Below are 27,402 nucleotides of genomic sequence, written 5' to 3' on the forward strand. Positions count from 1 at the left end.
CTTGTGCTTTCATAGACTGATGAAGGGCGATCACACCGTAAAAGAACGAATGTGAAAGTCGTTGGTATAAATATGATGAGAGAGGTAACTTGATTCATAATGGATGCTCTTAGGAACACGAACGTTTTCGCATTTTCGACTAACGCGAAACTTCATTCATTTAATCGGCCAATGGGAAAGACCTTACGTGATTTCGACTTGGACGTACTTCATTTATGTGCTTCTGCTTTTATAAATAGGACGAGACCGAATGCGCGCTTCGCGCACCGAATTTGGATTGATTCCGAAGTAGAACATGTAATATTTTCGATGGTGACTTATCATAACGATGAAACGAAACTACCTCATTTTCGGGCAACATGAACAATTCCATAAATTCTACTAATTGATTGTTTAAGTCACCATCGAAAATATTACATGTTCTACTTCGGAATAAATTCAAATTCAGCGCGCTGGCGATCTCGTCCACTATGAACCCGAACGACCAATAAGGAAAAAGTCTTACGCATGAAGTTAACCAATGTCTTACGTAGCTAACTTAATTTATGTGCTTCTCCTTTAATAAATAGGAATAGCAGAACGAGCTCTTAAAGAATACCGAATGCAGAAAGAGGACAGATTGGATAATAGGGAGGGGGAGAGGTGTCACAGGAGTCGATACAAATTGCCAGTTGAGAATGGGAGGGAATTTATGGGCCAGTGTGTCGGTGGGATTTATGGGCCAGTGGGTCGGTGGACCACATATCTCTCGTTTCATTCCCCTAATTCAGTAAATAGTATATAGAGATTCAGTGAGTTTGTGGGTGGGAATGAGGAGGAAGGAAATTGGAGGAAATCGGTGAAAGGTTTTCCCTCGGGTTTTAAAAATTCCAGAGACCGGGATAAATTCTTCATTCCATCACCAGCGCCGTCTGGAGAGACGCCATGGAAACTGCCTCCGAAGGCCAGCGAAAAAATCCGATGACTCACGATTTATTTTGTTTATTAATCGTCGCAGAAAAGTACAGATTTATTACCATTTGGTGAACCTGACTTAGACTTTTGCCTGCAGTAGTTACCGCACTGAGCCCCGGAGCGACTCTTGTACCCTAAATTTTTTATCTCCCTCTCGTTGAATGAGTAATGGCGGGATATTTGGAGGTCACGAGACACATAAAGACGGAAAACGACGAGAAAAATGATGCGTCTCCACCCCTCTTCCGTTAGCAATATTTTTCTTTAACCCAGTGAACCGAAAATACCCGAAAAATGAACTCCGTAAATCACCGAGTTATAATTCACCATTTAATTCATACCTTGATCAGTGTGTATGCCCGACTCTCGGCCGGACTGGAGCGTTTCTTCCGTTTAATTTGTGAGCCGCTGAGGCCTTCGCGCCATCGGGGCCCGTCCTCCTGAAATTAAATAAATAAATAATCATTCTGTGATCAACTAGCGTACCACATCATACCACATATTCAGTTCATCAATTTATGAAGAATATTTCTCTTCTCGTCATGCTGACGAGTTTCTTTGCAAAACCCTAACAGGCGATGAGGAATCGCCGACAGTCGGCCGACTGTCGGCCAGCGTTGGCCGAATGTCGGCCCACTGTCGGCCATTCCTCATCTTCTGTTAGGGATCAACCCCTCTAATTCCGTGTTTTCTGAACCCCTTTTTTTAGATTAATCAATTTATCGTTTTAGTCGTGACCAACAGCAAGAAATTTTCTTTTCGCAAACTCCTGAATCATTAATGTTCCTGAATATTTCCTTCCTCTCCAGATGTATGACTCTATTGCGTGTTACGAATGAAATAAACTGTTGTGCATGCCAAATGCGCACGTGTTGGTGACTACGGGGTAGTTGTTTGAGGGTGAGTGGGCAAAAGTTTGCGTGGTCATGGGCAAACAAGCCGGAAGCGTGCCAACTATCGAGTCGTGTTACGTAAAATGTATGTACCCCACAGTTAACGGGTTCTCCGCACACATCAGGTCATTTAAAAATTTTGAAAAATTATTTTCACCAGGTCCAAGGACACCTGATTTACCCGACTGCCCCACGATGAAAACTGAAATCTGAAATCTGATGATTCGCGAATGGGGGCGGAGGCGAAAGGGAATGACAGAAGACAAGGTCGGCGATGAGTTATAGGGCCGTAGTGGAAAATTAGAAGGATTCTCACGGGTCTCGGTGAATTTTGGCTACTGGCCAACTAACTCATCCCCCTAGATGGCCCCTTCACTCTTACCCCTCATCCCTCACGCGGCACCGCCCCCTCTTTTGTAACACATCCACCGAAAATGTACGTAGCGCTGGGGATCGACTTCTTGGCTCCAGAATGTCGTGTCCCGCTGGTAGATATCTCCGTTAACCGCCGAAACGACCGATTCTTCCACCAGACAGCTTCCTTCCGGACGCCCTCGAATCATTCTTCCTTTGTCGAATTCCGTACGTGAAATTTAATGCCGATTGTCGTGAGGGGAGGGGGAAATTTTTGGCGGATAGGGATTTCTCACGGAAAAATTAGTTTGTATTATATGCAGAGGGAGAAATAATGCTCAGAAAAAATTACGTTGATTTTCCGGTAATCGGGAGGGAAAGGGTAAAGGGTGGATATAAGAAATTTTGAGGAACTCTCACGGAATTCTTTTGGGAATGTTAAGGAATTTTTCGCGAAATTGTCTGTCAAAGATTTGAGAATTTTTATGGTGTGTTTGTGTGAATTTTGGCGAAAATTGCAGGACTGAGAAAAATTAGTCGTACAAATTAAAAGTCTGATGGAATATTTGTAATGAGGGAGTCCAACGTCGGCAATAATCGGCTGTATTCGGTGCTCATTTGTCAACCAATCACAATGAGTTACCGAAATATCACTGCGTGGGACAGAAAAATAAATGACGGAAGGGCGAATAAAATAAATTGACCTAGATATGAATTAAAAAAAATTTCTATCAATTTTTCATTCAACTTCAAATAAAAAATGATAGAACTTCAAATTTTATGGTGCGGTTTAGTCAATTTTATGAAGCCACATATCAATAATTACAAAATTTATCACAAAATTTATGATATTGATCAAAATTTTTATGTGTCAGTAAAACACATTCCATCACCCCCCGATTCTAATCCCCACCGCAATTTCCCTAATCACTAAGCGAACTGCGAGTTTCGTAATTATTCCCTGCACTTCCCATAAAGCAAAAATAACCCTAAAAAAATATATCGAGTACATATCCCTTCAAAATATTTCCCCACAAATGGACCACACATATCTACAATTTCCCTCATTCCATAATTTTCCCCGTCACCATTTCCTCAATTCAAAAAATAAAAACTTTCCTTATCTCTCCTAAAAATTAATCCAAAAATTTTGAGCAAAGCGTTCATGTCTCCCCGTAAAATTTACGACGACAAAAGTCTTCATATCACCCAGCGATAAAAACCATCCAAAGGATCACATTTTCACATATCTCCCATCCAGGTCAGCAGACTGATAAGGGTCATGGGGGTCTCAATAAAAAAAAAATATTAAACCCAGCATAAACAGTCCTCCCAACGATCATTTTTGAAAACCCCTCGACTGTGATCCACTCGTCAAAGAATTTTTCCCCCTCTCGCTAACAGTTGTACATCAACCTGCCGTCGAGAGGACAGTTGTTGGCCTTTTATAATGCTAACACACTTATATTGCAATATCGATTCTCGATAGACCAGCTTTGTTTACGCGAGAACCTCCCTTCCACCCTCCCACCCACCCCCACCCCCCTCCCACTTTGAAACGAATATGTATTGACCAGAGTGCGCATGCGACTGTCGAATATTATCCGACGAAAGTTCCACCGTTAAACATTTTATCCCTCTCCCCCTGGCCCATCCACCACCTTCACCCCCACCCCCTAGAGAGATAACCATCTTCAACTATTTAAGAATCGTCCCTTGTTCTTCCTCACGTGCTCTCGGTGCACGTAAAGTAGGATAGGACAAAGGTCTCAGAATGTCAAGTGGACAGACCTGTGCACACACCCGGAGCAAGTCTCCCTATTGTTTACTTGTACTACTAGTGTTATAATGTATTTTATAACTATTTCAGACAACTTATCGTTGACGACAAGTGAAGAATAATCCAAAAATTTTGAGACTGGAGTCAAACGAATTTCGATTTTTTGTTTTTTTCCAAAAGTTTTTAGACTGGAGTCAAACGAATTTCGATTTTTATTTTTTTTTTCAAAACACTTTTTCGTGGTATTCACGTCTCTGGTATCTCGACGTCGAAACTAGTTTCCAAGTTTCACATTCAATCGATTACGGCGAACCTTTTGTGGTATTCGCTCATCAGGAGTTTCAACTGAATTTCTTTCGATGTTCATCAACATTCTCGGTGTCTGGGAGGATTCGTGATGGAGTAATTTCAATGGAAAGTTCTACGAAGTGAGAAAAAAAAATATTTCAGGGAGGAATTCAGCCGCGAAGTGGGTAAATGAGATAAGTTCACTTATCTCAGAGTCCACTTTTGTCGAAATATTTCTGAATATAATTCCCATTAAATCCTTTCAATTACCAACACCACTATTTCATTACTATTATTATAAGTCCATGGGTTTTAGTCAACACCCAGTAAACCCATTCACACGGAATAATTTTTCCACCTCATTAACCGCTTTGAATTTACCGAATCGAGGAAATAGATTTGTGATATTTGTGTCCATCCCATCATTTCATTTTTCAAATAAAATTGTAAATTAATGTGCATGGGATACATTCAATATGACAGAAGCGGAAAATCTCATTTCCTCTCCTGTCAGGAAATTCAATCCCATATATATAACTAGAAATGCGAGTGTACTGAATGTCAATTAAATAAAATGTAAACTCCGGGGTTTTGCGAGAGGAGGTGGGGAGAGAGAAAAAAAAAATCACCAAAACTCAAAAGATATTTTATGCCACAGTAAAATAGACATAAAAGAGTGTGCGCATTAGACGAGTGTATTTTTAGCATTTGCTCCGGAAGCTGAGAAAATACAGAGATTGGAAAAATGTTGAAAGAGTTATATGTGTGTACCAGGGAATGTGGGAGGGGGTGGGGTGGGGTGGGGTGGGGTTGGGGGGAGGTGGAGGTGGTGTGCAAGCGTTAGGGAGTGAGAGTTAGAGGTGGGGGAGGAGAGGGATTGGAGATCGACGCGGGGGTTTTCAAAGATATTACTCAATTCCGTTAAATCTCTCTCCATCCGTTTCCGGTCGCACACACGTCGATGGATACAGAATCGTTTTTCTTCCACTCCAATTAATTTCTTGGCGCTTTGGAAATCTCGGCATTCCACCGCACCTCACGTACACACGAAAACGAGGGGATTTTCACTCATACTAATGCCGAGTAATTACACTTTGAGAATTTGGCTGTGGGTAATTAAAGTCAGTGGTCGATGCCGTCCAATGCTCGGGTAGTTCACCAAAGTCAGTGTGAACATTGAATTTTAATTCGTGGAAGTGGGGGGCGTTTAATGGGGTTGAGGTACCAGGGGATCGCGATCAATTGTGGGGGTATATTGAGGGAGAAATTGGAGGTAGGTGGATCGTTGAATGGGGTTTTATGTGGTGAGGGGAGGGTAGATTAGACGGAGAGGAGAATGGGAGAATTTTTATGGTGTGATTCCGGTAAAAATTACGGCGGTGCGTTAAAATCTGGGGGGAATGTCCAGATGTGAGACAAATTACTGTGGGGTGGGGTAAAATTTGGTTGTCGGCTTTGGAAAACTTGGATATCGGCCTCGGGAAAATTCAAAGTCTGATGGAGCGGTTTTCGTGATGAAGTGCGACGTCGGTAATAATCGGCTATGTTCGGTGCTCACCGGTAACCGATCACAATGAGTTACGGAAAAATTACTGTGGGGCACAGTAATTAATAAAAAATGGAGGAAGGCCCAATAAAATAAACTGATCCAGAGAGAAATTAAAAAAAAATTTCCCTCAATTTTTCATTTATTCTCAAATTAAAAATGATAGACCTTCAAATTTTATAGAAACGCTTAGTCAATTTTACGAAGCCATATAATTAATTACAAAATTTACGATATTGTCAGGAATTTTTATGTAATTCAAAGACTAGTAATTTTCCACAGACTTTTCTCTCCCCGAAAAACGAGGATTTTTATCGATTCCCTAGACGTACAATTAAAATTATATTTTAGGGTACAATCAAAGTTGTAATTTCAGAAATTTCTTGAACTCAGACTTGCGCAGTTCCTCCAGATCACGAACTGATGATTAAAAAAATTGTGTCATACTTTAATCTACAGTAAGAAATTAATGAAAGAGCAACTCTGAACTTCAAAAACGTCTCATAAAAGAAAAAAGCTCCGCCACTGCTCGAGGTATTTAGAATCAGGAGCTCGTGACGTGAGGAAGGACAGGATTTCCTCCTCCACCTTGAGGAGCACTGGGGCGGAACGAGGTTTTGTATCATTTGAGATCGAGACTCCACTTTGGTATTTCAATAGTGGTAGTTTCACAATCCTCGGCAGATATTTTGGGGTAAAAACCTGGTTCAGAGGAGTTTTCGAATGGATTCAATGACTTGAAAACCACCAATGAAGATTATTTTCATTGTCTACCGACAGTGTACTTACTTGTTTTGCTGTGAAAAATCCCTCCGGATGATTGTTGGAGGGTAGATCCAGAAATACAGATGTTCTCGAGTGATCGTAAAGATCAACATCCAGATAAAGATCGAATAATGGCGCACCGTTGGCCTGCAATAATGTTGAGACGAGTGGAGTTATGTCCGATGGCCCTGATACCCTGGGTGATAAGTATCCGCCCAATTCCTGCAGCAACTTATAAACTGCAATGAAATTTTATTACACGGTTATATAATTTTTTATTCATCGGGGTTTCGTGGGATTGATATTGGAGATAGCCGGACTAGATGATACCATAACAAATAGAGTGAAATTTTATTCAGCGCGCCTCGAAAACTTGGAATGAATGCACCACTGTGACCAGAGAAGTTTTCAAGAGCTTTTTGAATTTTTTTTATTTTTTTTTTGGAGCTGGAAAAATCAGGCTAAAAGTGACGACAGCATGCGAATACTTCTGTCGATGAACACAAACGGAAATACCGGTATTTCCTGACCACAGAGACTAATACCCACTCGCTGTGTATTTGCAAGCCCGAAATGAAACAGTTGTGAGTATTTTTTTTTTTCACCGCAAATTCAATTCTACGAAACTGTGGTGCATAACAGATAGTTTTTTTTTTTACGTTTGCATTTTTACGGTTATGATGTTGCAGATGACTATGGTCTATTGTAGAATGATCGTAATAAATATAAATATATATAAATTAATATAAATAAATTATAATATATATGAAAATATATAAATTTGAACGTAAATAAATAAATAAATACAAACGTAAGATATATAAATTTTTATAGTGCCTTAAAGAAGGTTTTAATTCATTAAAGTTGAAAATTTATTAATAAATAAATTACCGCATTCACATTTTGTTGGAAAATAGCGGAGCAAATGCTCAGTTTTTATGGAACATTTTTCGGTGCATGAAATCCCTCGTAAATCGAAAAAATTTCAAAAACCGATAAATAATCGAAGTACATGTGTTCTCCATAAATTGGAATGTCCGTGGTTATGACGTACGATTCAAGGTTTGCAAATCAGTCGAAGGGAATGGTATCTCACACGTTAATCGTTTTGGTGGAGTTAATTGACACCGACGTTTAAGGATTTAGGGTCCCCTCGAAGAGCATTCACGCCATTTTATTTCGCTCTGTCGAGCATTATCGTTGGGTAAAATGGGCGATGGGGAGGGTAAAGGGGGAGGTTAAGTAGGGGTTGACCTTCGATGTTCTGCGGTTCCTTGAACAAAAGCTCCGGGAAGGAGGTAATGTACAAGTGGGTCGGCGCCTTCGATGGCTAAAGCCTCAGAATCACGCGAAGCTTCTTCTTGAGATTTTTAACCCTCGAGAGCTTTACATCGGTCAATTTTAATGTGCCAAGTTTTTATTGCGTGCACAAGGTTAGAATCGTTTCAAACATTATCGAAATGGGGAATCTTCGGGTTGCTTTATCAATGGATTTTGCAATTTTTTCTGAGTAATGAAGTGGAGGAGATCGGGGGTTAAATGAGACCTTTGCACGGAGAGAAAAATTCTTGAAAAATTACGTGTTCATTCCATAATTTTCCAGTGAAAATAATGTTCAGTAAAAATTACGGAACAGTGACATATTTATTCATTGAACGTTCCATATTTTTCCCGAATGTTTTGGACATTTTTCCGAATGTTTTGGACATTTTCCCGAACGTTTTAGACATTTTCCCGAACGTTTTGGACATTTTTTCGAACATTTTGGACATTTTTCCGAACGTTCTGGACATTTTTCCTGAAAATTCACTGAAAAAGTGCGTAACTGTTCCGTAATTTTTACCGAATATTATTTTGACTGGAAAATTATGGAATAAACACGTAATTTTTCAAGAATTTTTCTCGCCATGTTGTTCTTTATTTATTTATTAATGAAACAAATGACTCTAGTGCCACATAATCAGAAAAATAGTCATTTAATTAGTAGAAAATTGAGCTCAGACCATTCCATGTTTTCTTTTCTATTATTTTACAATAATAACGTAAATTAAATTAAATCTCACATTTTATGGGGTCTAATTCTACCCCACCCCAGCCTTCTCCACTACATGTTAACCACGTTCCGAAATCCGAGCCGCTTGTTTCTTTTCCACATTAAATTCTGTTCCTTCTTCACTCGGGAAATAAGTTTGTAGTGGTATTACGTTCTGCTCCTGGACCACCATTTGGCGGTTGCACAGGGTCTGGAAAATTTTTCGCTCCGCGAAAGAGCATTCGGGTACGAGTCTAGTGCACTTTACAACCTTATACAGTTATAGGCCAAGTTCGGATTATTACGTTTTCTCGCTAATGAGATAATCTTAATTTACAGCCCTCCCCATTCGGAAAACTCATAACAATTCACGATTACCATTTTTCTCCGGAGAGTAAAATAATCTCGTTTGAATTTGGAATACTCTCATTTATCTGTCTCTCCTCCATTTGTCTCCCACAAATATGAACGAGAAATTGATTGCGATAATGGGATTGAAAAAGTTATTCCGGAGAGAAAGAATTGGATAATAAGATTTGGAGGTAGAGAGTGGAACAAGATGAGATGCAAATGTGAATCTGAATACAAGCGTTGACGTCGTAGCCACTCATACCCTCAAAACGACTGATAGGTCAGGTTCTGGGGATGATAACCAGTTGGAATGAACCCTGGCATATACGTGGAAAATGCTCATGTACTTCCGGCTTCATCAGCATCCCACTGGAAAATGGCTCCACTATAGTGGATTTTTTATGGAGGATATACACCAGGCTTTTTAACGACGCATTGTAAAGAGTGACGCTGCAATTTAACATAAAACGCGTACAAAGAAAGAATGACTTTCTCTGACGTCGTTCAGTGGCATAAAATTTAGAAAATTCTCCTGTGACGTGTGATGACAAGAATTCAAATTCAAATAAACTGCTCCTATGGAGAGATAAATTATTGATAAATTATCTGTCTATTCCATAATCTTTTTGTTGGAATATAGTCTCAGGTTTGAGAGGATTGCGGTTAATTAATTTAATCCCATGTCTTAAATATAGAATAAAGTTGCCTTTGGATCAGTTGTCGTTGGCAACGGTTACCGGAGTGCGAATTGACGTACCAGCGATGTATACCTGGGCCTTACAACCCCCGAGAAGGGTCACCAACTATTTTTAAAAGATTATCGCATTAATTACCCGGTGCAGAAACAGTCACGCACTTTTTCAGTGAACGATCCAGACTTGTTCTGGAGAATTTTCGACTTTTTCCTGAAAGTTTACTGGAAAAGTGCGTAATAACTTGCGTAATTTTTACCGAATACTGTTTTGACTGACACATTACCCAACACGCACGTAATTTTTCAATAATTTTTTTCTGCGTGCGGTTAGATGGAGCCAAAAAAATATATTTCGTTCTCAAAATTACTTTTTTTATTTATATTAAAATTGAGGGATTTTAACTGAGAGAGCTTTTTCCTCTCCGGTTATTAGTCTGATCCGGATGAAAATCTATTTAGATGAAATCCTGATCTGCGGAATTACCCACTGAATTAATCATATTATTTTAGAGCATTTTTACGGCGCCAGAGGCGAGGATAAAAGTCCTTCCATCAAGAGATAATCATCTTGATTTAAAGACACCGTCGTTAAAATTCTCTCGGTGCTAGATAATATCTCATTCATATCCTGGAACTATTGATTAAAAAAACCCGAGCCCATTAAGTTGTTTGAATTTAGCAAATGTTTTACCGAGTCTGAACAACTTCTTATCTTAATACTGTCCTCCTAACTGCGAATTTCTTTGGCAAATGGAATTAAACTTACCCCGGCGATCCCCGCGGAATTTTAATTTTCGTTTTTTCCATCTGATGATAAAAAAAAGAGCAAGTAATTTGCGCGAAAAGAATGAACAACAGTTTCATTTTTTTTTTACTTATTGCACGAGGGCTCTCGAAAACTTCCACCGGTTATTCCCTCAGGATTTTCCCGTCAACGCCTCCCTCAACTTCTTTTTCACTTTAAAAATATTTCACTTTTCTTTTTCTATTTGTTATTCCTCGAAAACTTTTCACGGCAAGTGAATATGAAAAAATGGCGGAAGTCAATTGCATCGATCAAGTGCATTACAACAGGTACAATTTAAATGAGGGGAGATTAGTCAAATGATAACGTCGGGGGAGGTGCCTTCTACGTCGATAAATTAAAAAAAAAAAAACAAGTGAAAAAAATTATCTTCTTACATCAAAATGAGATGCCATAATTATCTTAGATTATCTCATCTCAAGATAAGGGTATATGCAATGGTTTAGGACTAGATAACATACTATATCGAACACATCAAATGTCACGAAAAAAAAAAATCTCCCACTTGTCAGTCGCATTCGAAAAATTTCTGGGCAGAAAAAATAATTCAAAAAAAAATATCGAAAATTGCATCAATCAGACGCGTGATGCGGCATCAAATTTTCAGAGGTTTTGCCGGCCAGGTGTGCCCACATATTGTATGAATAATTGATACGACCTGGCAAGTGTAAAGCTCTGAGTACGTGAGCCGAAAAAAAGGACATTGACGAATTTTTTTTTGCTTCCGCTTTTATCAGATATGAGTGATGTCCGTGTAAACGAATCAACATTGTTGCCATTTTTCTCAATGGTCATGGGATGAAATGGGCGATGAGCGGTGGGGGCAGGGGGGGGGGAGGAGGATGAGGGGTTGTACGGATGGATCTGCAGGCCGCATGCCTGGAACTGGCTAAAAACAGCCCTTGTTAGTCCACGGCGAATGGAATAATGTCGAGGTTACCGCTGAAAATACCGTTGACTCGTAGTTTATTTGCGCCTATGTGGATATACTTTTTTTCTATTTTTTATTTCCACTAACATGCCACTAGACTTTTTTTTTTTTCCACCCCTTTACCACGTCACTCGGAGCAGTTGTCGACGTGTCTGTGGGATGTGGGTAGTTTTTATTTTATTTTTTTCCTCTTCTGTTTAATGTTTCGAGACAAGTGGACAAAGGTACCATTGATTTATCGATTGTGACAGGCTTACCTGGTGAAAAATCGACTCCGAGATCACCGTGCTGCTGACATGTCGTGTAAAATAGCCCCAGTTTTTCGAATGGACCGGTCATCTTGCCAGTGACATTTGTCAGTAGTTCTGAAACATTTATTTTAATTTTATTTCATAATTTCAGGGGTTGTGACATTTCAATGAAAATTCGGGGATAGATAATTAATTGTGAGGATCGTCGGGGGCGGAGGGGCTATTTTAAGGTGCCATCGGTGACGGTAGATCCAGTTAACCGTCTCTCATTTAATTCGTGATGCAGATTAATTCTGGGGTGAGACGTTTTTTTTTTTGGGGGAAAGTTTTTTCCCAAGTTCTCGAAGGAGCTTTCATCGTTATTTTCCCTCTTATCGTTCACTTTGTGAGCTCACCTCACCACTATCCACATCCCCAATTCAATTTCAACCGAGTCGAAGTTCTTTGACACGTCACTAAGCTATCTCATCGGAATATATCTCGTACTTGCTCGCAACTCCAGGAACAGCAACACTTCGGGGGGAAAACTCGAGGAGCTTTGAATTCTAAATTATGGACAAACTCGGTTACACGTCGGTGAGAAATTCATTAGAATTATTTTGGGGGTTGGGATGGTGCCGGGTAAATGAACTATGTCAAATCAAAAATTAATTATTTATTTTGCAAATGAAAAGTGCAGATTTATCAAAGAGAATTTTGAAGTTTGAGGTGTCCCCGGGGACCAAATGTCTTCGGACATTTTTAAGGGTCTGGGAGACCGTAAGGGTCGAGTCATTAACTCACGAGAAATTTTTTTAGTCGGTACATTGTGTAGTAAATTTAATCGTTGAATGAAAAATTAATTATTGATTTGGAAAACAATTTTTCAAAGTAATCAGATTTTTTTTCGTGACTCTGGGCCGATAACAAAATAATTAGCGATCTCTCGGTGATAAGTTTATTAATCTGTTTTTATTGCCCAGATATCACAGGAAAAACTAATTAAGCTAATAGATTAGCTCGTTATTCAGTTCTTGATTAATTTTCCCGGACAAAATGGACATGATTTTAAAAGTAAATATTTAAGTCTGCGAGGAACCCCTCGTGAATGTATATTCCCAAGTTAATTCCATAGTCGATACTTCAACACACACACACACACACGTACAATCTGGACGGAGTATGGCCAGGGTTATACACAAGGGAGTTAACCCCCAACAATTTTCATACCCCAGAAATGAAGAATCACGATCTGGCGACTAGTCACGAAACAAAAAGTCAATTGATTTTCCGAATAAACGAGTGCACAGATTTGACATATTTATATCACCGTAATCAGTCCAACTCTTCATTCATCTTATCGATTAAAGGGTCATATTTATAGCATAACCGACTTCGCGAATAGCCGTAGCTCGTATTTTCAGAAAATCCCGACAACTCGCGGTTCGACTCTGGCATTAAATCGCGTGCGCAAGTTATTGAGAATTTTATTACATCTCTAAGACATTTCGTAGTGGTTGAGTCATCGTACATTATCTCTGAGTGAGTTATAAATATTCCTCAGGGGATTTCCACTGGAGCAAATGATAAAATGAAAACTCTAAAGACCAAAATTTACGAGTAATTAAGAATGAAAAAAAAAATCAAATAAAAAAATTGGTTTCTGGAGAAAGTCATTTGGAATTCCATCGCGTATTGACTTTAAGCCCCACAAAAACCCAATTTGGGATCGATTGAGAAGCACTCGTGCCATCGATCACCTCCGAATTAAACCCTGAAAAGATATTGACTCAGGCATAAAACGCGCGTGGGGAAAATTGAATAAAAACTGGAGTAAAAAACGAACGAGGGTAATGTGGAAAGCCAACGGCAAATTATAAATCGATGAAGTAGTTCAGTGTTGGTGGTGCTATTATCTGTTTTATTTTTATGGGAGGGAATAAAGTAAATGCCTCTGGGGCCTAGTTTATAATTTTTTCTCTTATTTACCAGTCCCCGGCGAAGGAATAATTTTTTTCCTTCATTTTCGATTACTCTAACAATCGCTTCACTCTATTTTTGCGAATGCCAACTGTCGATTGGATAATTTCATTCTGTTTAATATTTAACTATTTTTACAAAACACTATTTTTTTGCTATTTTCCCTTTTATTTCTTGTTCTTTCACCTGTTTTTTAATGTTTAGATCGCACCATTTCATTCCATTTTTCGCCATTTTCCATTTATTAGATATTTTATATACCATCAAAATCGCGTATTGGAAATGGGTTATTAGAGATAATAATTCTGTAAGTAATTTAAACTATTTTCTTTCTTTATTATTTAACTAAAATAATTGTGCTCGAAAGACACATTCGGTCTGTACCGATTCCTTAGAGGATTTAACTAGATTTAAAAAGGGAAACAACACCCTGGACCTTTTAGTCACAAAGAGTCCTTTTCATTCCACTTTGTCTACATACTTAAAATTAAGCCTAAATATCATACCTCAGAATCCCAACCCATAAAAATATTTTTCAATTTAAATATAAACACTCAGAAGCGAATAAGATTGATTTTTATTCTCTATTTATTTATTTTGTATTGTATTATAGATAGGGATTGTCTCAATAATAGAAAAACGATTTAACTATTAACTTTAATTATGTAATATCGCACGCACCAAAGATTTCACACTCTAGACCCATTTGACAAAAATCCCTTGTTCATTAATTCCTTTCTATTTCTCCTCTGATTTTATTTATTAAAACCATTCTAAACATTTCGGTACTGTTTGAACAAAAACTATAAAAACTATAACACACTGAGATGGACTGAAAAACAGCTACAGACAGACGATTCATTTTTGTTCACGACCCATCAAGCATTCTCAATATTTTTCCCAATAAATATTTCTCAAAAATTCTTTTTTTCAGTAAAAAAAAAATTCGCAAAAAATTGTTTTCCTCGTTGATCCCCTGACCGATTACAATTGACAACGTTTTTTAATGTGTTACATGAACTCTTCCATATTTACTCACAAACAACCTCAATCAAAACGAATAATTGATCATTACTGTTGATCAATTTCACCCGAGTCTCACCCAATCCCTGGAAACGTCAAATGGCCATGAGTGAGCAGGCTTAACTACAAATTGGTGGTCTACTCCGTTGACATATTCCATGATCGATACCCAGAGCCCAAGCGTGTACATTGATATTGAGGATTTGAGGGAGAAGTGCAGTCTGGGGAGTACTAAATCCAGCTTTAACTCGTACAGTTGAAATTTGAAAGACATATGACAAGCGTACGGTTCACCGTTGCCAAGGAGTTCAGAATCGAGTGGGCGAGAAGTTAACGTTTACCTAGAGAGAGTACAAACTTTAATAACTTCTCTCCTCCCATTAGCGGATGTCTTGAAATATTGTCACATGTCAAATGTCAATGAATAGTTGAATATTAATCAAGTGTCTCGGGTCTGGTGAATTTTATGACGTATTTATTGGCCGTTAATGGGCCCTGAAGTTACCTGTTCATGAATTTATGGAGTTAATTGATGGACAAATTCAACAGTCTGTCCTCCCCCTTCCCTCTTCACCCTACCTACCCCCTCTTATTCATCCCTTCCCCAGGGGCCTATGCTAACTTGCTTAATTTGAATACAACATCGGTGGCCCTAGACATCAAGTTGTGCAATTGTCATGTGCAACAACACAGCAACAAGTACTCAATTACGTTGACTACGTGAGGTGATAAAATTGGGGGGAAGAAGGTGAGAATTTGGGGGACAATGGGGACAATCGTGGGAAAATAATTAGGGGCACGTGCTCTTGAGAGAGGGTGAGAATTATTGGAGAACTTTTTTGTAGAATATTTCATAAAATAAATGTGATTTAGGGAAATTTAACGGAATTACCAGGAAATTTTTTTTTTTTGATCACCACTTGGGCCTTGAGTCCCATTCAACAATGGGCCCATTCGTCTGGCATCAGCTGCGATTCGCGGAATCATGGGACAATGGGTCAATTCAATTTATATCAGACACAGTTTTTTCAACCCTATCATCATCTAGTGGCGCATTCGCTGGAGGAACGGGGTCAGACGTATCCGCATAATAATCTTCCATTTTGGGGAGAGGTGGCATGTCAGGTCTATTTTTGGAATGATGGACGAGGATTTTCCGGCGCTGGACAATTTTCGGAATTATCTGAGTCTGAGGTGAAAGACTCTTGAAGTTGGGTGGGAGATATTTTATGGGGGATCACATTCCTTTGCGGTTTTTATGGGTTTGATAAATTTGAGTTCTTACGTCGATGATTTTTAGTTCCTAAAAATCTCTAATTATTTAAAAAATTATTTGTCTGATCAACCGGTTGTTCATTTGAGTATTATTATTATTATTATTATTATTTATTTTATTGATGTTACAAACGTCTTTCTTTGCTTTACATCCTCCCCAGCCTCTCTTAAAATCTCTTCTATTTTAACTTTAATATTAACATATATTGCTCTATATAAAAACAAATGGCCTTACTTATATATAATTGTTCATTTGATTAAATAACACACATACAAAGTTGGAAAAAAAATGAGCCTGAAATTTCGCAGAATTTCAATTTTATTCAGACGTTTTTGATTTTTTTAAATATCTATCGATGATTTTTAGTTCCCAAAAATCTCTAACTACTTTAAAAATTATTTATCTGATCAACCGGTTGTTCATTTGAATAAATAACACACATACAAAGTTGGAAAAAAAATGAGCCTGAAATTCCGAAGAATTTGAATTTTATTCAGACGTTTTTGGTTTTTTTAAAATATCTGCAAAAGGTGGATTGAATTTCAATGTTCGTAGGAGACAGATTTTCCGTTTGGAGTGATAAAACAGGATTTTCCAGCTCGAGACGATCTTCAGGATTATGTTATCTCCGTCTGACGAGAAAGTCTCTTGAACTTTTGTCGTAGAAATAATGTCCCAGGGGATTTCTCTGGTTTTTTACGTAATTTCGGAAATTCTGACCCTTTCGACCCTGGAAATACGAAATTTACGAGTCTCTGACCCTTACGCTACCTCTCACCATCCCATTTTCACCCTCATGAATGTCTGTCGAGCTTTCACATTATATTTAGGCAAGAGGTGGAAGGTTTTCTTTTTAAAATGAACGAAAGAGGATTTACCAGCTTTGAACAATTTTCACAATTATGTTATCTCACTCTGTCGTAAAAGACTCTTAACTCTCCCCCCCCCCCGTGAACCTCAAGAGGCGATGTATTCACCGGAATATAGCACCCCTCCAGGTTTTTGGAGCACTTGGGCCGTATACACCCTCGCGAAATCTCGGTTTTAGTGCATGGCAACTAACATTAACGATCTCTGTGGCAACAAATTTCATGCATTTCGCAGCTGAGTACTCAACATTTATGACCGAAAAAAATTGCAAAGACTCACAAAAACGTCGACGCTTTATTTCAAACGTCTGATGGGTGAATGCGACCTTCTTCAAGGACGAAACCATTGTTTTCAGATGATTAATCAAGTTTTACGTTAAAATGCAATACATTTTCTTACGTAAATAAAAAGAGTTGACTTTTGCGGGGCTTCGCTGACGCTCTTGCTCGATATTCCGGGATCATAGCTGACTTCCGTAATGTGGGGTTTCGAACAAGGCTCTGCAGACCTTTGAGGATTACCATTATTCCCATATTATACTAATTTTAATAATTTTCATTTCGATGAGGAGATAAATATTTTATTTATCGATTTAGAATTTTTTTTAAATCGCGTCCACTCAATTTGATATGTGATGCAGTAAAAAGTTTGAAAAATTAATGTGACGGGTACTAGAACCGTAAAAATTCGTGTTAATACCGTTAATTTTGTTAATTAATGATTTGTGGTTTCGTAAAATTTACTGAACAGTGGTATAACATTTGAAGGTTTATCATTTTTTATTTGATGTTAAATGAAAAATTTATAGAAATTTCTATCGAGGTCAGTTTATTTTATTGGGCCTTTCTTCATTTTTTACTGCACCACACGGTAATTTTCAACTCATTGTCATTCGTTAACGATGATCACCGAAGGTAGCCGATTATTCCCGACGGGAGATGTTCCATCAAGCTTTGAATTTTCCCGAAGTCGATATAGAAATTTTTCTAAACCGATAAACAAATTTTACCGTACGCTGTAGGCGGCGCAGTAATTTTTACCCGAATCGCACCGTAAAAATCGTGAGCCACTCACCACCGGATGTATTTCTTATCACTTTCCATCGCGAATAAGGATCGTGACGCAGATTGAATTTCATCGGTATTAGAACCTCGGGGCTAGACCTTATCGTATCAGCAAGAAAAATCGAAAGAAAAATTGTAAAAAAAATGTAGACGTTACACTGGCGCCAAGTTGCATCTTATGTCTTCCGTTATTTCTCGTAACTTCTCTTTCGACTTTCGTTATACATATACATGTAATACCATTCCCCCAGTTCTGACCCACTGTACAGCTTGAATTTCACATTTCCAGCAATTTTTGTTTGCTACGTACTTTCTGGGAATTTTTTTGCCGTTGGTACTGTCTTCCATGAAGGCATCAGCCTGATGCATTATCATGTTCAACATGCAAATCTGTCTTAGTTTTTTCTGACATTAAAAAAGAGGGGGAGGGGGAGTCGCATGAATAATGGAGTGATGGTTTCATTTTTCTGGAGGTTATTTTCATCTTCTGGATTGCGGAAAACTGGAGTTTAAGACGATTTGAGTCTTCAAATTTTGTTTGAAAATCCGTCTGTCGAACCCGCCTCACAACGAGGTACTCCACAACATGTGGGGCATGAATAATGGAAAAATAGGATTTTTCGCAATTTTTTACGACGTGCAAAACATATTTTAAAAATTGGTAATATTTTCGTGATTATGTTGATTTTTTTATGAAACCCATAGGGAGCTTTCCTGGAGGTCATGGAGGCCATAAAACCAAAAAAAAAAGAATTCAATTGTTAGTTATTATCACCGAGTTCTTAATTAGTCTCCATTATTATTTATTTAATTATTGTTTAGTACGAATAATTGATATTTGTGGACAAAATTGAATCATCAGTCTATAGTTGTTTTTCAGTCAATCTCAGTATGTTATAATTTTTATAGTTTTTCTCCAAATAGTACCGAAATGTTTAGAATAATTTTAATGAATAGAACCAGAGAAGAAATAGAAAGAAATTAATGAACAAGGGCTTTTTGTCAAATGGGTCTAGAGTGTCAAATCTTTGGTGCGTGCGATAATAAATAATTAAAGTTAATAGTTAAATCGTTTTAATATTATTGAGGCAATCCCTATTCATAATCCAATATAGTTTTATCCCTCTTCGTTATTGACGTTTGCAAAAATTCACTCATTACATTTTGTAAATCTTTTTTTCATCATTTTCTGTTCTTCAACAAAATAAACTCTGGCATAAAGTCCTCGCTGACCTTCCTGCAGGCCCAATGGGCCCAACAGATCCTTGTGAGGATCCCATAGAAGTCACGAAGACCTTCCTCGACCCTATACAACCCCTCTGAACTACATAAATATTCAGTAAAATTGATGGAACTTCCAGACTTCGTTTACGAATTACAAAAGTGATTGATACCATTTTCATGTCGATAACTCAATTTTTCACCAAAAATTTACCTAAAAATGACGAAACTCCAGGTGTCCCTTTGCTCTTATCCAAAAAATACGCAATTGTTATTAAATAACTCTCTTCATCCAGTTTCAATATTTTTCATCCCCCATGGAATAACCCACTCGCACCATAAAAATTAGTATCTCCCATTCATTAAAATGGTACCAAAAAATCTCCGACTTTCCCCCACATTATAAAATGAATTTTCACGATAAGAGAATATGCAACACATGTTCACCCCCCTCGCAAACATATTATTTCCCATGGGGGTCTATCGATCATCCCCCAGCACGGAAAAACTAATACCATCCGCTTCTGTAATCCTATCTCTTGTCCTTGAAAGATACCCTCACCACTTCCTGGTGGGCGTGGGAGTAGGTTAGTCGATGCACTCTCACTCCCTTCCTCCACCCCCCTACCTCCATCCCTCCCGGCGAGCTCCCATTTGTCGGTACCTAAACCAAACCACTCTACCCACGTACTCAGAATGCCATACCAGTCTTTGGATGCACGCGGTGGCCGTGCTATAACGTTCCAAATGCCTCGTCAACGCGAATTGATTAGCCCCCCGGTGTCGCTTTACTCGCCTGGAAATTATCGCCCAGATACTGTTGTATAGCCTCTCTCCCTCCCTCCCCCCCTCCCTCACTCCACCACTCACTCAACAACTTCAATACCTCATTCTCATCACCGACGAACGGACCCGAATGGCGAACAGGAAGGCTTGACAAACTGTCGTACTAACAAAAATAGTCGTTGTCATTGTTACCCATGAGGTAGCACACCAGGAAGGTGGAGATGATTGCTGTTACATTGGTGCACTTAAGCGAGTTGTTGGATGACACCGGAGCCAGAGAAATTCAATGAAATTTCGATTACCTATTGGTCGAATTGTTGAAACGTGTCTGAATCCCAATCACATTTTCCAACTCGTGTTCGAGGGGATCACGTTCACGGGAATATTCGCCGGGGAAATGTTTGATGTATATTATGAGTCAAGGAGGGAAATGTATTCTTCTGGGGGGTTATGGGGTAGTTTTTAGGGGTGAATTTTCGTACTTCATGTGGGCTTTGTATGGCATTAGGATAGTTTTATCGGCGTAATGTGATCTTGACCCTTTGTCAGGCTTCGTAGGACTTCGCTAGCGCTCGGCGATGACCTTCTTCTGGCGCCCTAAACTTCTTCAACCCTTTTTCGACCTTTGTATGATCTTGTTATGGCCTGGATGTGATTTTGATGATGTTTGGTGGACCTTTTGGATGCGGTACACGGAGAGAAGAGTCTGGGAAAAATTAATGGGGCGGGCGGTGAAATCGAGGCGCAATGGAATGGGAATTTTCTAATTAATTATATGGGGCTTCGTAAAATTGACTAATGAGCACCATAAAATTTAAAGGTCTATCATTTTTCATTTGAAGTTAAATAAAAAAATGATAGAAATTTTTTAAAAATTCCTGTCTAGGTCAGTTTATTTTATTGATTCGTTAACTCTTTTTGATTGGTTAACGATGAGCGCCGAGTGTAGCCGATTATTCCCGACGTGGGACTTGGTCATGGGGGTTATGGGGATTTTGACGAAGTCGATATAGAAGCATTCTGCAATTTTCGCCGGGATTTTAAGGCACCACAGTAATTATTATTGAAATGACACCATAAAAATTGACAGATTTTTCTCTCCGCCTATAACGTTGTCATGACCTAGATTAAATCTAAGATATTTTGGTATATTTTGTTAATATACTCACTTCGAATCTGACGATCGACTTGACGCTGAAGCATTCCAAAACTGGAGCTCGGCTGATGAGGCTCCCTATCACGAAAACTGCCGCAGGAAAATTGATAAAAATCAGTGCAGGGATCCACATTCCGATTCATCGATGACAACATACGCTTTGATGCCTCGTAACATGCCTTTGTCTCGCATGTGCCCTCGAGCCCATCTCGTTCCCTTATGCAAGCCTCGTCCTGGTAACATTACACATCACCGAATATTAATATTTATCTTTCGTCTTGTAGAAACTAATTCCTCCCCTTGCTCGAGGAAAAACTCCATAAATTTGTGGGTTGAAGGGAATTTTACGGTGACACGGGAGTTGTAATATCCACTCGCCCAGCCCTGGATAAAGGGCCGGAATAAATTCATGTCCTTGAAACTGTTAATGACAATTCGAGGGGCTGAAGTTTTGCGAGTTTGTAAGACGACGAGGCATGAGATAACAACATACTTGAGTCATCTTCGTAATGAAATTTTGGTATCGTTGTGTATCGTGGCACCGGAAAATGACATTGTGACGCATATGGTGGTGTAAAATGGTGATGCACTTGGGAAACTAAGGGTTGACGTTCATCTGAATTTAAGAGACTAAGTCAAAAATTAATGTAGAGCATTTGGAATCTTGAAAGTTTTTATTTTCGACTGGGTTCATAATATAGTTTTCTGTTCCGTAGAACTGTCCACAGAAACAAATTTTAAATAAAAATTAGACCGTCAAGGGGTGAAACGAGGGATGAAGATAATTTTTATTGCAAAAATTACTTTCTCAAGTCTAATTTTTCCAACAAAAGTTGATTTAAAAATTAATTCATTGTCCCACGTTTTGTTCTTTAGAGTTCTAATTTTTATCCATAATTTTTCGACGTGTAAATAATTAATTTCCTAATTGTTTATCCAGCTAATTAATGTCTATTTTTATTTTGTCAGAATTTTTTTTTTATTCATAATTATTTCAAAAACTATTTATGAATTATGTTTTGAGAAATAGCTTTTAACGAAACGATTTTTCTTTGTTCTAGAAATGGAATTTTTCATCCCACACAATGTGGAATATGTCCCTGGAACATGATCACTGCCAATGGCTTGACATTCGCCTGGAAACCTTGCTTCCTCTCTATGGCTTCAATAGTACCCATACACGTGAGTTGACCGTTGTCCACAGCCGGTGGTACACGCTTTATATTTTCGTCTAAACGCTTTCCCGCAAACCACACACTCGTGCAACAAGTGCAAATGATGTTGTGTCATGTATTATCATGTTTTATCGCACTGTTGCGAGTTTTTCCTGTTCCTATTTCAGCGTTGCGAAATTACCGGACACTTCGAATAAATATAACGAATGATTCTGAATCATTGATCATTTAGGGAAAACAATGGGTGATGGATAAGGGGGAGGGGGGTGCATTCCCACCGTAGTATCAAAAGGAAAAAGAAGAAATTTCAGGAATTAATTTAGAATGAATGTTCATCAAATGATTGATTTTTCCAATGGAAAGAAAATTTGGGGAGAAAATATCGATCTGAAAGGGAAGAGCGGAAAGTAATCGCCATCAGGGAAGGGAAAAATTCTTGATAAATTACGTGCCCGTTCTGTAATCTGCCAGTCAAAAGAATATTCGGTAAAAATTACGGAACAGTAACTTATTTTTTCACTGAACGTTCCATAATTTTCCTGGTAAATTTTGGACTTTTCCTGGGACTTCACCGAAAAAGTGCGTGATTGTTTCGTAATTTTTACCGAATATTTTATTAACTGGCAGATTACATACGTGACACGTAATTTTTACACAATTTTTCTCTCCGTGTCATGTTCCAAGAATTTTTCTCTCCGTTCAGAAATTTTTCGTGGGACAAAGAGAAGTTTTTTTGATAAAAATCAAAATCTCTCGGCTGTAAAAAACATTTAGTCCTGTCGAGGTACAATTTTTGGGAATTAGTGGAATATGTAACATATTCTTCGTTGGAATAACTAAACTAATATTTCAAAAAATGTTACAATGAATTTAAAAAAAAAATATCTGTCTCTCTCTCTCCAAACGGAATTGAAAATATTTAAGAGAAGGAATGGCACCAGGGGTTGTACGATTGGCGTGTGCATCCCAAAATTGACAAGCAAAACGAAACGACAGCAAACGAGAAATCAATTGTCATCCACCAATGCCAGAAATGTCCTCTTTCTCCTTTCCTTCCTTTATGATTTTTATTTCCCCTCATTTTTTGAACGGGGGGAGGACTTTTTTGTCCACTCGCTCGCTCCAGACATTCACATGCACTCAATACCGAAGGACCAAGAGGGAAATAAATTTTTCACCTGTCGAAACTCAATTCCACAGGCGAAAAATTTATATACGATGAATTATTTTCCCTCTCACACACGCTCTCGTATTTTTCGACATTTTTTTTTTTTCATAAAAAGTATTTTGTTGCAGAGAGGGAAGTAAAAGGCACTCGGTAAATTTTGATTTAACTGGAATTTTTGAGTATGAAAAAAGGGAAAATATCGACAATTTTTCGTTTGTGAGGGTTTAAAATATCCGGTTGAAACGCTTCTTTCTGGAAAAAAAGAAACTATTTTCAGATCCTTTCAACTCGCTTGAATTCCGTGAGTGGTTCATACACGCGGTGTTAACCCAGTTAACATCCCACGACCTTTAACTGAAAGAGAATGCTATGTTACTGTTTTTATTTTATTATTAAATATTCAGTATTTTTAGAATATTTTTGCTATCGTTTTTTCGACTCCCAGTACAGTCTACTAAAGTCTAAAGAGAAATATTCAATAGAAATTACCAATTTTTTTCTTGACTCAAGGATCATCGTTTGATCTCCTGAACTAGTGTGGATGTGCTAAATTTGATGAGTCTAAATCATAGCGACAGTATACGCTCAACATACCGAATTGATTTCCCAGTGAAATCAGCGGAATAAGAGCAGAACCCGAGAGATAATTTAAAGCTACAACTTTTGAATGGGAAATGACAGTCCCGGGGAATACCAACTGGATGAATCTGAGGACCTGGACAAACACGACTGGTGGAAATTATAAAGCTTGGAGATGTCTTTTTTAATCAACCCTCCGTCACATCAAAGCATAAATTCCATTAGGTATCATTACGAAGCGGGCCTCCTCCCCTTTGACATTTAACCTACAAATTATACTCAATGCGGAGGGGTAATCACAAGTGGTTAATTAATGTTCAAATTTTGGAGCACCTGAAGAACAATCCATCGACGGAGAATTGCGTTAAATGACTTGAGTTCAATTTCATTCATTTCACAGGGAGAGAAAAGTCTGGGAAAAATTACTGTGTCCGGACTAGAATCGAAGTGCAATGGAATGTTATTCACCGTTAATTATGTAATTAATTATGATTGTAGCTTCGTTAGATTGACTAAACAGCACCATAAAATTTAAAGGTCTATCATTTTTTATCCGAGAATAATTAAAAAATTGATACAAATTTTTGAAAAATTCCTATCTGGGTCCGTTTTATTCTATTGGGCCTTCCTTCATTCTTTACTGTCCCACACCAATTTTTCGTTAACTCATTCTCATTAATTAACGACGAGCCCCGAACGTAGTCGATCCCAACGTTGGACTTCATCACAAGAAATGTTCCATCAGACTTTGAATTTTTACAACTCCCAGAAGTGTTCCTAGGCCCATAAAAAAATTTTCCACCAGAACATAGTAATTTTCCTCACACCCGCAGTTTACCCCATAATCGTAATCCAGCACAGTAATTTTTACCGGAATTAAACCACAAAAATTCTCATTATTTTTTCTCTGTTCATCGCAATTGTAATATTTTTCTACTCACAAGGACTGCGCAGTCCCTCGGCTGATCTCCATCCGGCAGAGTTGTGATAAGAAACAGGACGGGACTTGTTACGAGTAAGCTCGTGACAAGGAGCATAGCAAACGTGAGAAGTGCTTTGTGAACAGCTTTGCTCCGTCTGAGCCAGTAACAAGGTACACAGCATATCCACGTGCCATCCTGCTGTGGCCTCTCGACGTGCACCATTGGCTCGTCAGCGGCATCATCGAGATTTTGGGAGTGAACCGGTGTCCCTTGATGCCCATGGCCTCCACCCGTTCCACCAGTACCAGGCCCACCAGCAGGTGCCTGAGGCCCCGCCACTTGGCCTGGTGCGCACAGGGTGCGCGGACTCAGGGGTAGCCGCACACTCGCCTGGCCCCGTGTGCGGCCCAGACTAGGCCCACCACGGGCCCCGCGGCCCCTGTTACCCTGGCTCACCGTGCACAGAGCCACATTTGCCGTTGCACTACGGCCACCAGCGGTTTTTTACCACCGTTCGTCGCCAGTTCTTATTTTATTTTTATTGTTTATTGCTTGAGAAACCCCTCGGGGCCCCTTGACTCTCACATCTCAACGCCCGTCAATCTGCAAATATTTATTCATCCGGTTTATTAATTTAAAGGACTAATATTGATTCATCATTCGCGATTAATTGAACGTGTGTCAATTTTTGATGGTCACATTCGCTCGATTAATGTTTAATACAATATTGGAATATTGGAAGTACTACGGAAATTGCTCCCTGTCACAAATAAGCTATTGACTCGACATTTGTTCATTAGTGCAAATTCCACCCCCTGACGTCAGTCAATTTCAGTTAATAACCTCCCGATATTTTCCGGGTAATAATGAATATTGTAAATACCCGAAGAGTTTACAGTTTTGAAATTCGACAGCCCGAGGTCTCCAACATACTCTCACACCGAATTTGATATTTATGAGTGCCCTCTGACACTCCAGCAATTCATTAAAATCATCCCGATTCATCCCTTCGCACATTGACACCCTGAGAACCAAAATTAACCGAAAAAAATTGTCTCCTCGAGATATTAAATTTATGACTCGCAGTCAGTTGATGCCACCGTGAATGTAAACAACTCATATCTCGGTACGAAAAATTCGCTGCGAAACTTTTACCAGAGAGAATATCAAATGAGGGAAATTTCAACCCCCGAAAGTGGGATATTAAAGTGTACCTTCCTCTAAAAAAAAAAATTCCACTGAAAAGAAAATGAAAAAAAAAAAATCTCCACAAAGAATTCACTCCTAGTGAAGTATCACTGACCCTTGAACATAGGTGAAATGAGACTGTAAAAAAAACATAAAGTAAATGAACTAAAATAAAACCCCAAAAAACTACCGGTTCGAAAAGTCAAAAGGACCTCTCTCTCTCAACGTCTACCAGAAGGGTAACACGCGGACTGATAGCCGTTGTGGACTCAACCACCGTGGCGCCTTTTTAGTCTCCCACCCTCTGCCCCGCGATAACTCACCCCCTCCCCATCATCCCCCTGTGCACGTCGTGCGCGCAAGTCCTCGACATTTCAAAACGCATCCACTGGCACAAGAGCTTGAAAAGCTGCGATACATCTTTTTGTTTATGACGAGTGTAAATTTCTTTCGGTACCAGCCCTTTCCCTTTTTCCACCCCCCAATCCTTCTCTCCTCATTGATAAAAGGGTGCTCACCACTCCCAAACAGACATTGGAGAATAAAAAAAGGTAAAGGGGTGTGAAATCCATTTCTCCCCTGTCGACGAATCACAGGATTTATCAGAATGATCCAAAGGATATTTCTCCTATTAATTTGTTATTATCCCTGTAGACACGTTCCAGGACTTTACACCGCCCTTATTATACTGACGTGAGGTTTACACGACCCTTACGGCACTTGATGGCCTCATCTGATTCTTCTGGTGACGACAGAAAATTTATGCGATGTTCATATGGTATTTCCATGACTCTTACGACCTTAACGACCCCTTCGCGATATTCACAGGGCCCTTACGACCCTCCACAACGTTTATATACCCCTTCGCATGATATTCCATCCCTTACAGCTCGGTGAATGCGTCTATAACCTTCCGTTCCGTTCATATGAGCCAGTTCACCCCTATCGCGTCGCTGATCCTTAAATTCCGGCGTTCGTTAAAAAAAATCTTCCGCATTTATTTTTTTATACTTTTTATTGTCATAAGGCGCAGTCACCCATACTAGTACATGCACGACTACGAAAAATATGGCGGACATATACGGCATCGCTGGTGTATCAAAATAGAATAAAAACAATGAGACGATTGAATTTAAGAGAATAGGGGCGCATAGCGAATCCCTCTATTGTTATATTTTCCGATGAAATGAGAGAGGAATTTCCTGAATGTAAATATTCCAATGGTGTTCCAATATTTCCAATTCGTTCATTCACTGTTTTCACGGAAATTCTCGTATTACCCTGGAACAGTAGAAAATATTAGCATCTGAATGGGTATTAAAGCAATAAAGTACAAAATAATACGAATTCATTCAATTTTATTCCGAAAC

General features: G+C 38.8%; 1 protein-coding gene across 4 annotated transcripts in view; it reads right to left on the reverse strand.

Moving 5' to 3' along the window:
- LOC135169985 (neprilysin-like) overlaps positions 1 to 26,296 on the reverse strand; it is a 37,519-nt gene extending 11,223 nt beyond the window's left edge. Inside the window, exons 1-6 of one of the 4 annotated variants that reach the window (XM_064135464.1) lie at positions 26,059 to 26,296; positions 24,863 to 25,447; positions 21,013 to 21,232; positions 11,651 to 11,758; positions 6,605 to 6,819; positions 1,296 to 1,394 (exon numbers count right to left, since the gene is read on the reverse strand). In XM_064135464.1, the coding sequence (XP_063991534.1) occupies positions 1,296 to 1,394; positions 6,605 to 6,819; positions 11,651 to 11,758; positions 21,013 to 21,232; positions 24,863 to 25,066 (846 nt within the window). In that variant the 5' untranslated portion in view covers positions 25,067 to 25,447; positions 26,059 to 26,296. The other 3 variants (XM_064135465.1, XM_064135466.1, XM_064135467.1) reach the window with 3 other exon arrangements.
- Between the last annotated feature and the right edge of the window lie 1,106 nt (positions 26,297 to 27,402).

This window comes from Diachasmimorpha longicaudata, chromosome 16, assembly GCF_034640455.1.
Source record: "Diachasmimorpha longicaudata isolate KC_UGA_2023 chromosome 16, iyDiaLong2, whole genome shotgun sequence".
In the NCBI taxonomy this organism is placed as follows: Eukaryota; Metazoa; Arthropoda; class Insecta; order Hymenoptera; family Braconidae; genus Diachasmimorpha; species Diachasmimorpha longicaudata.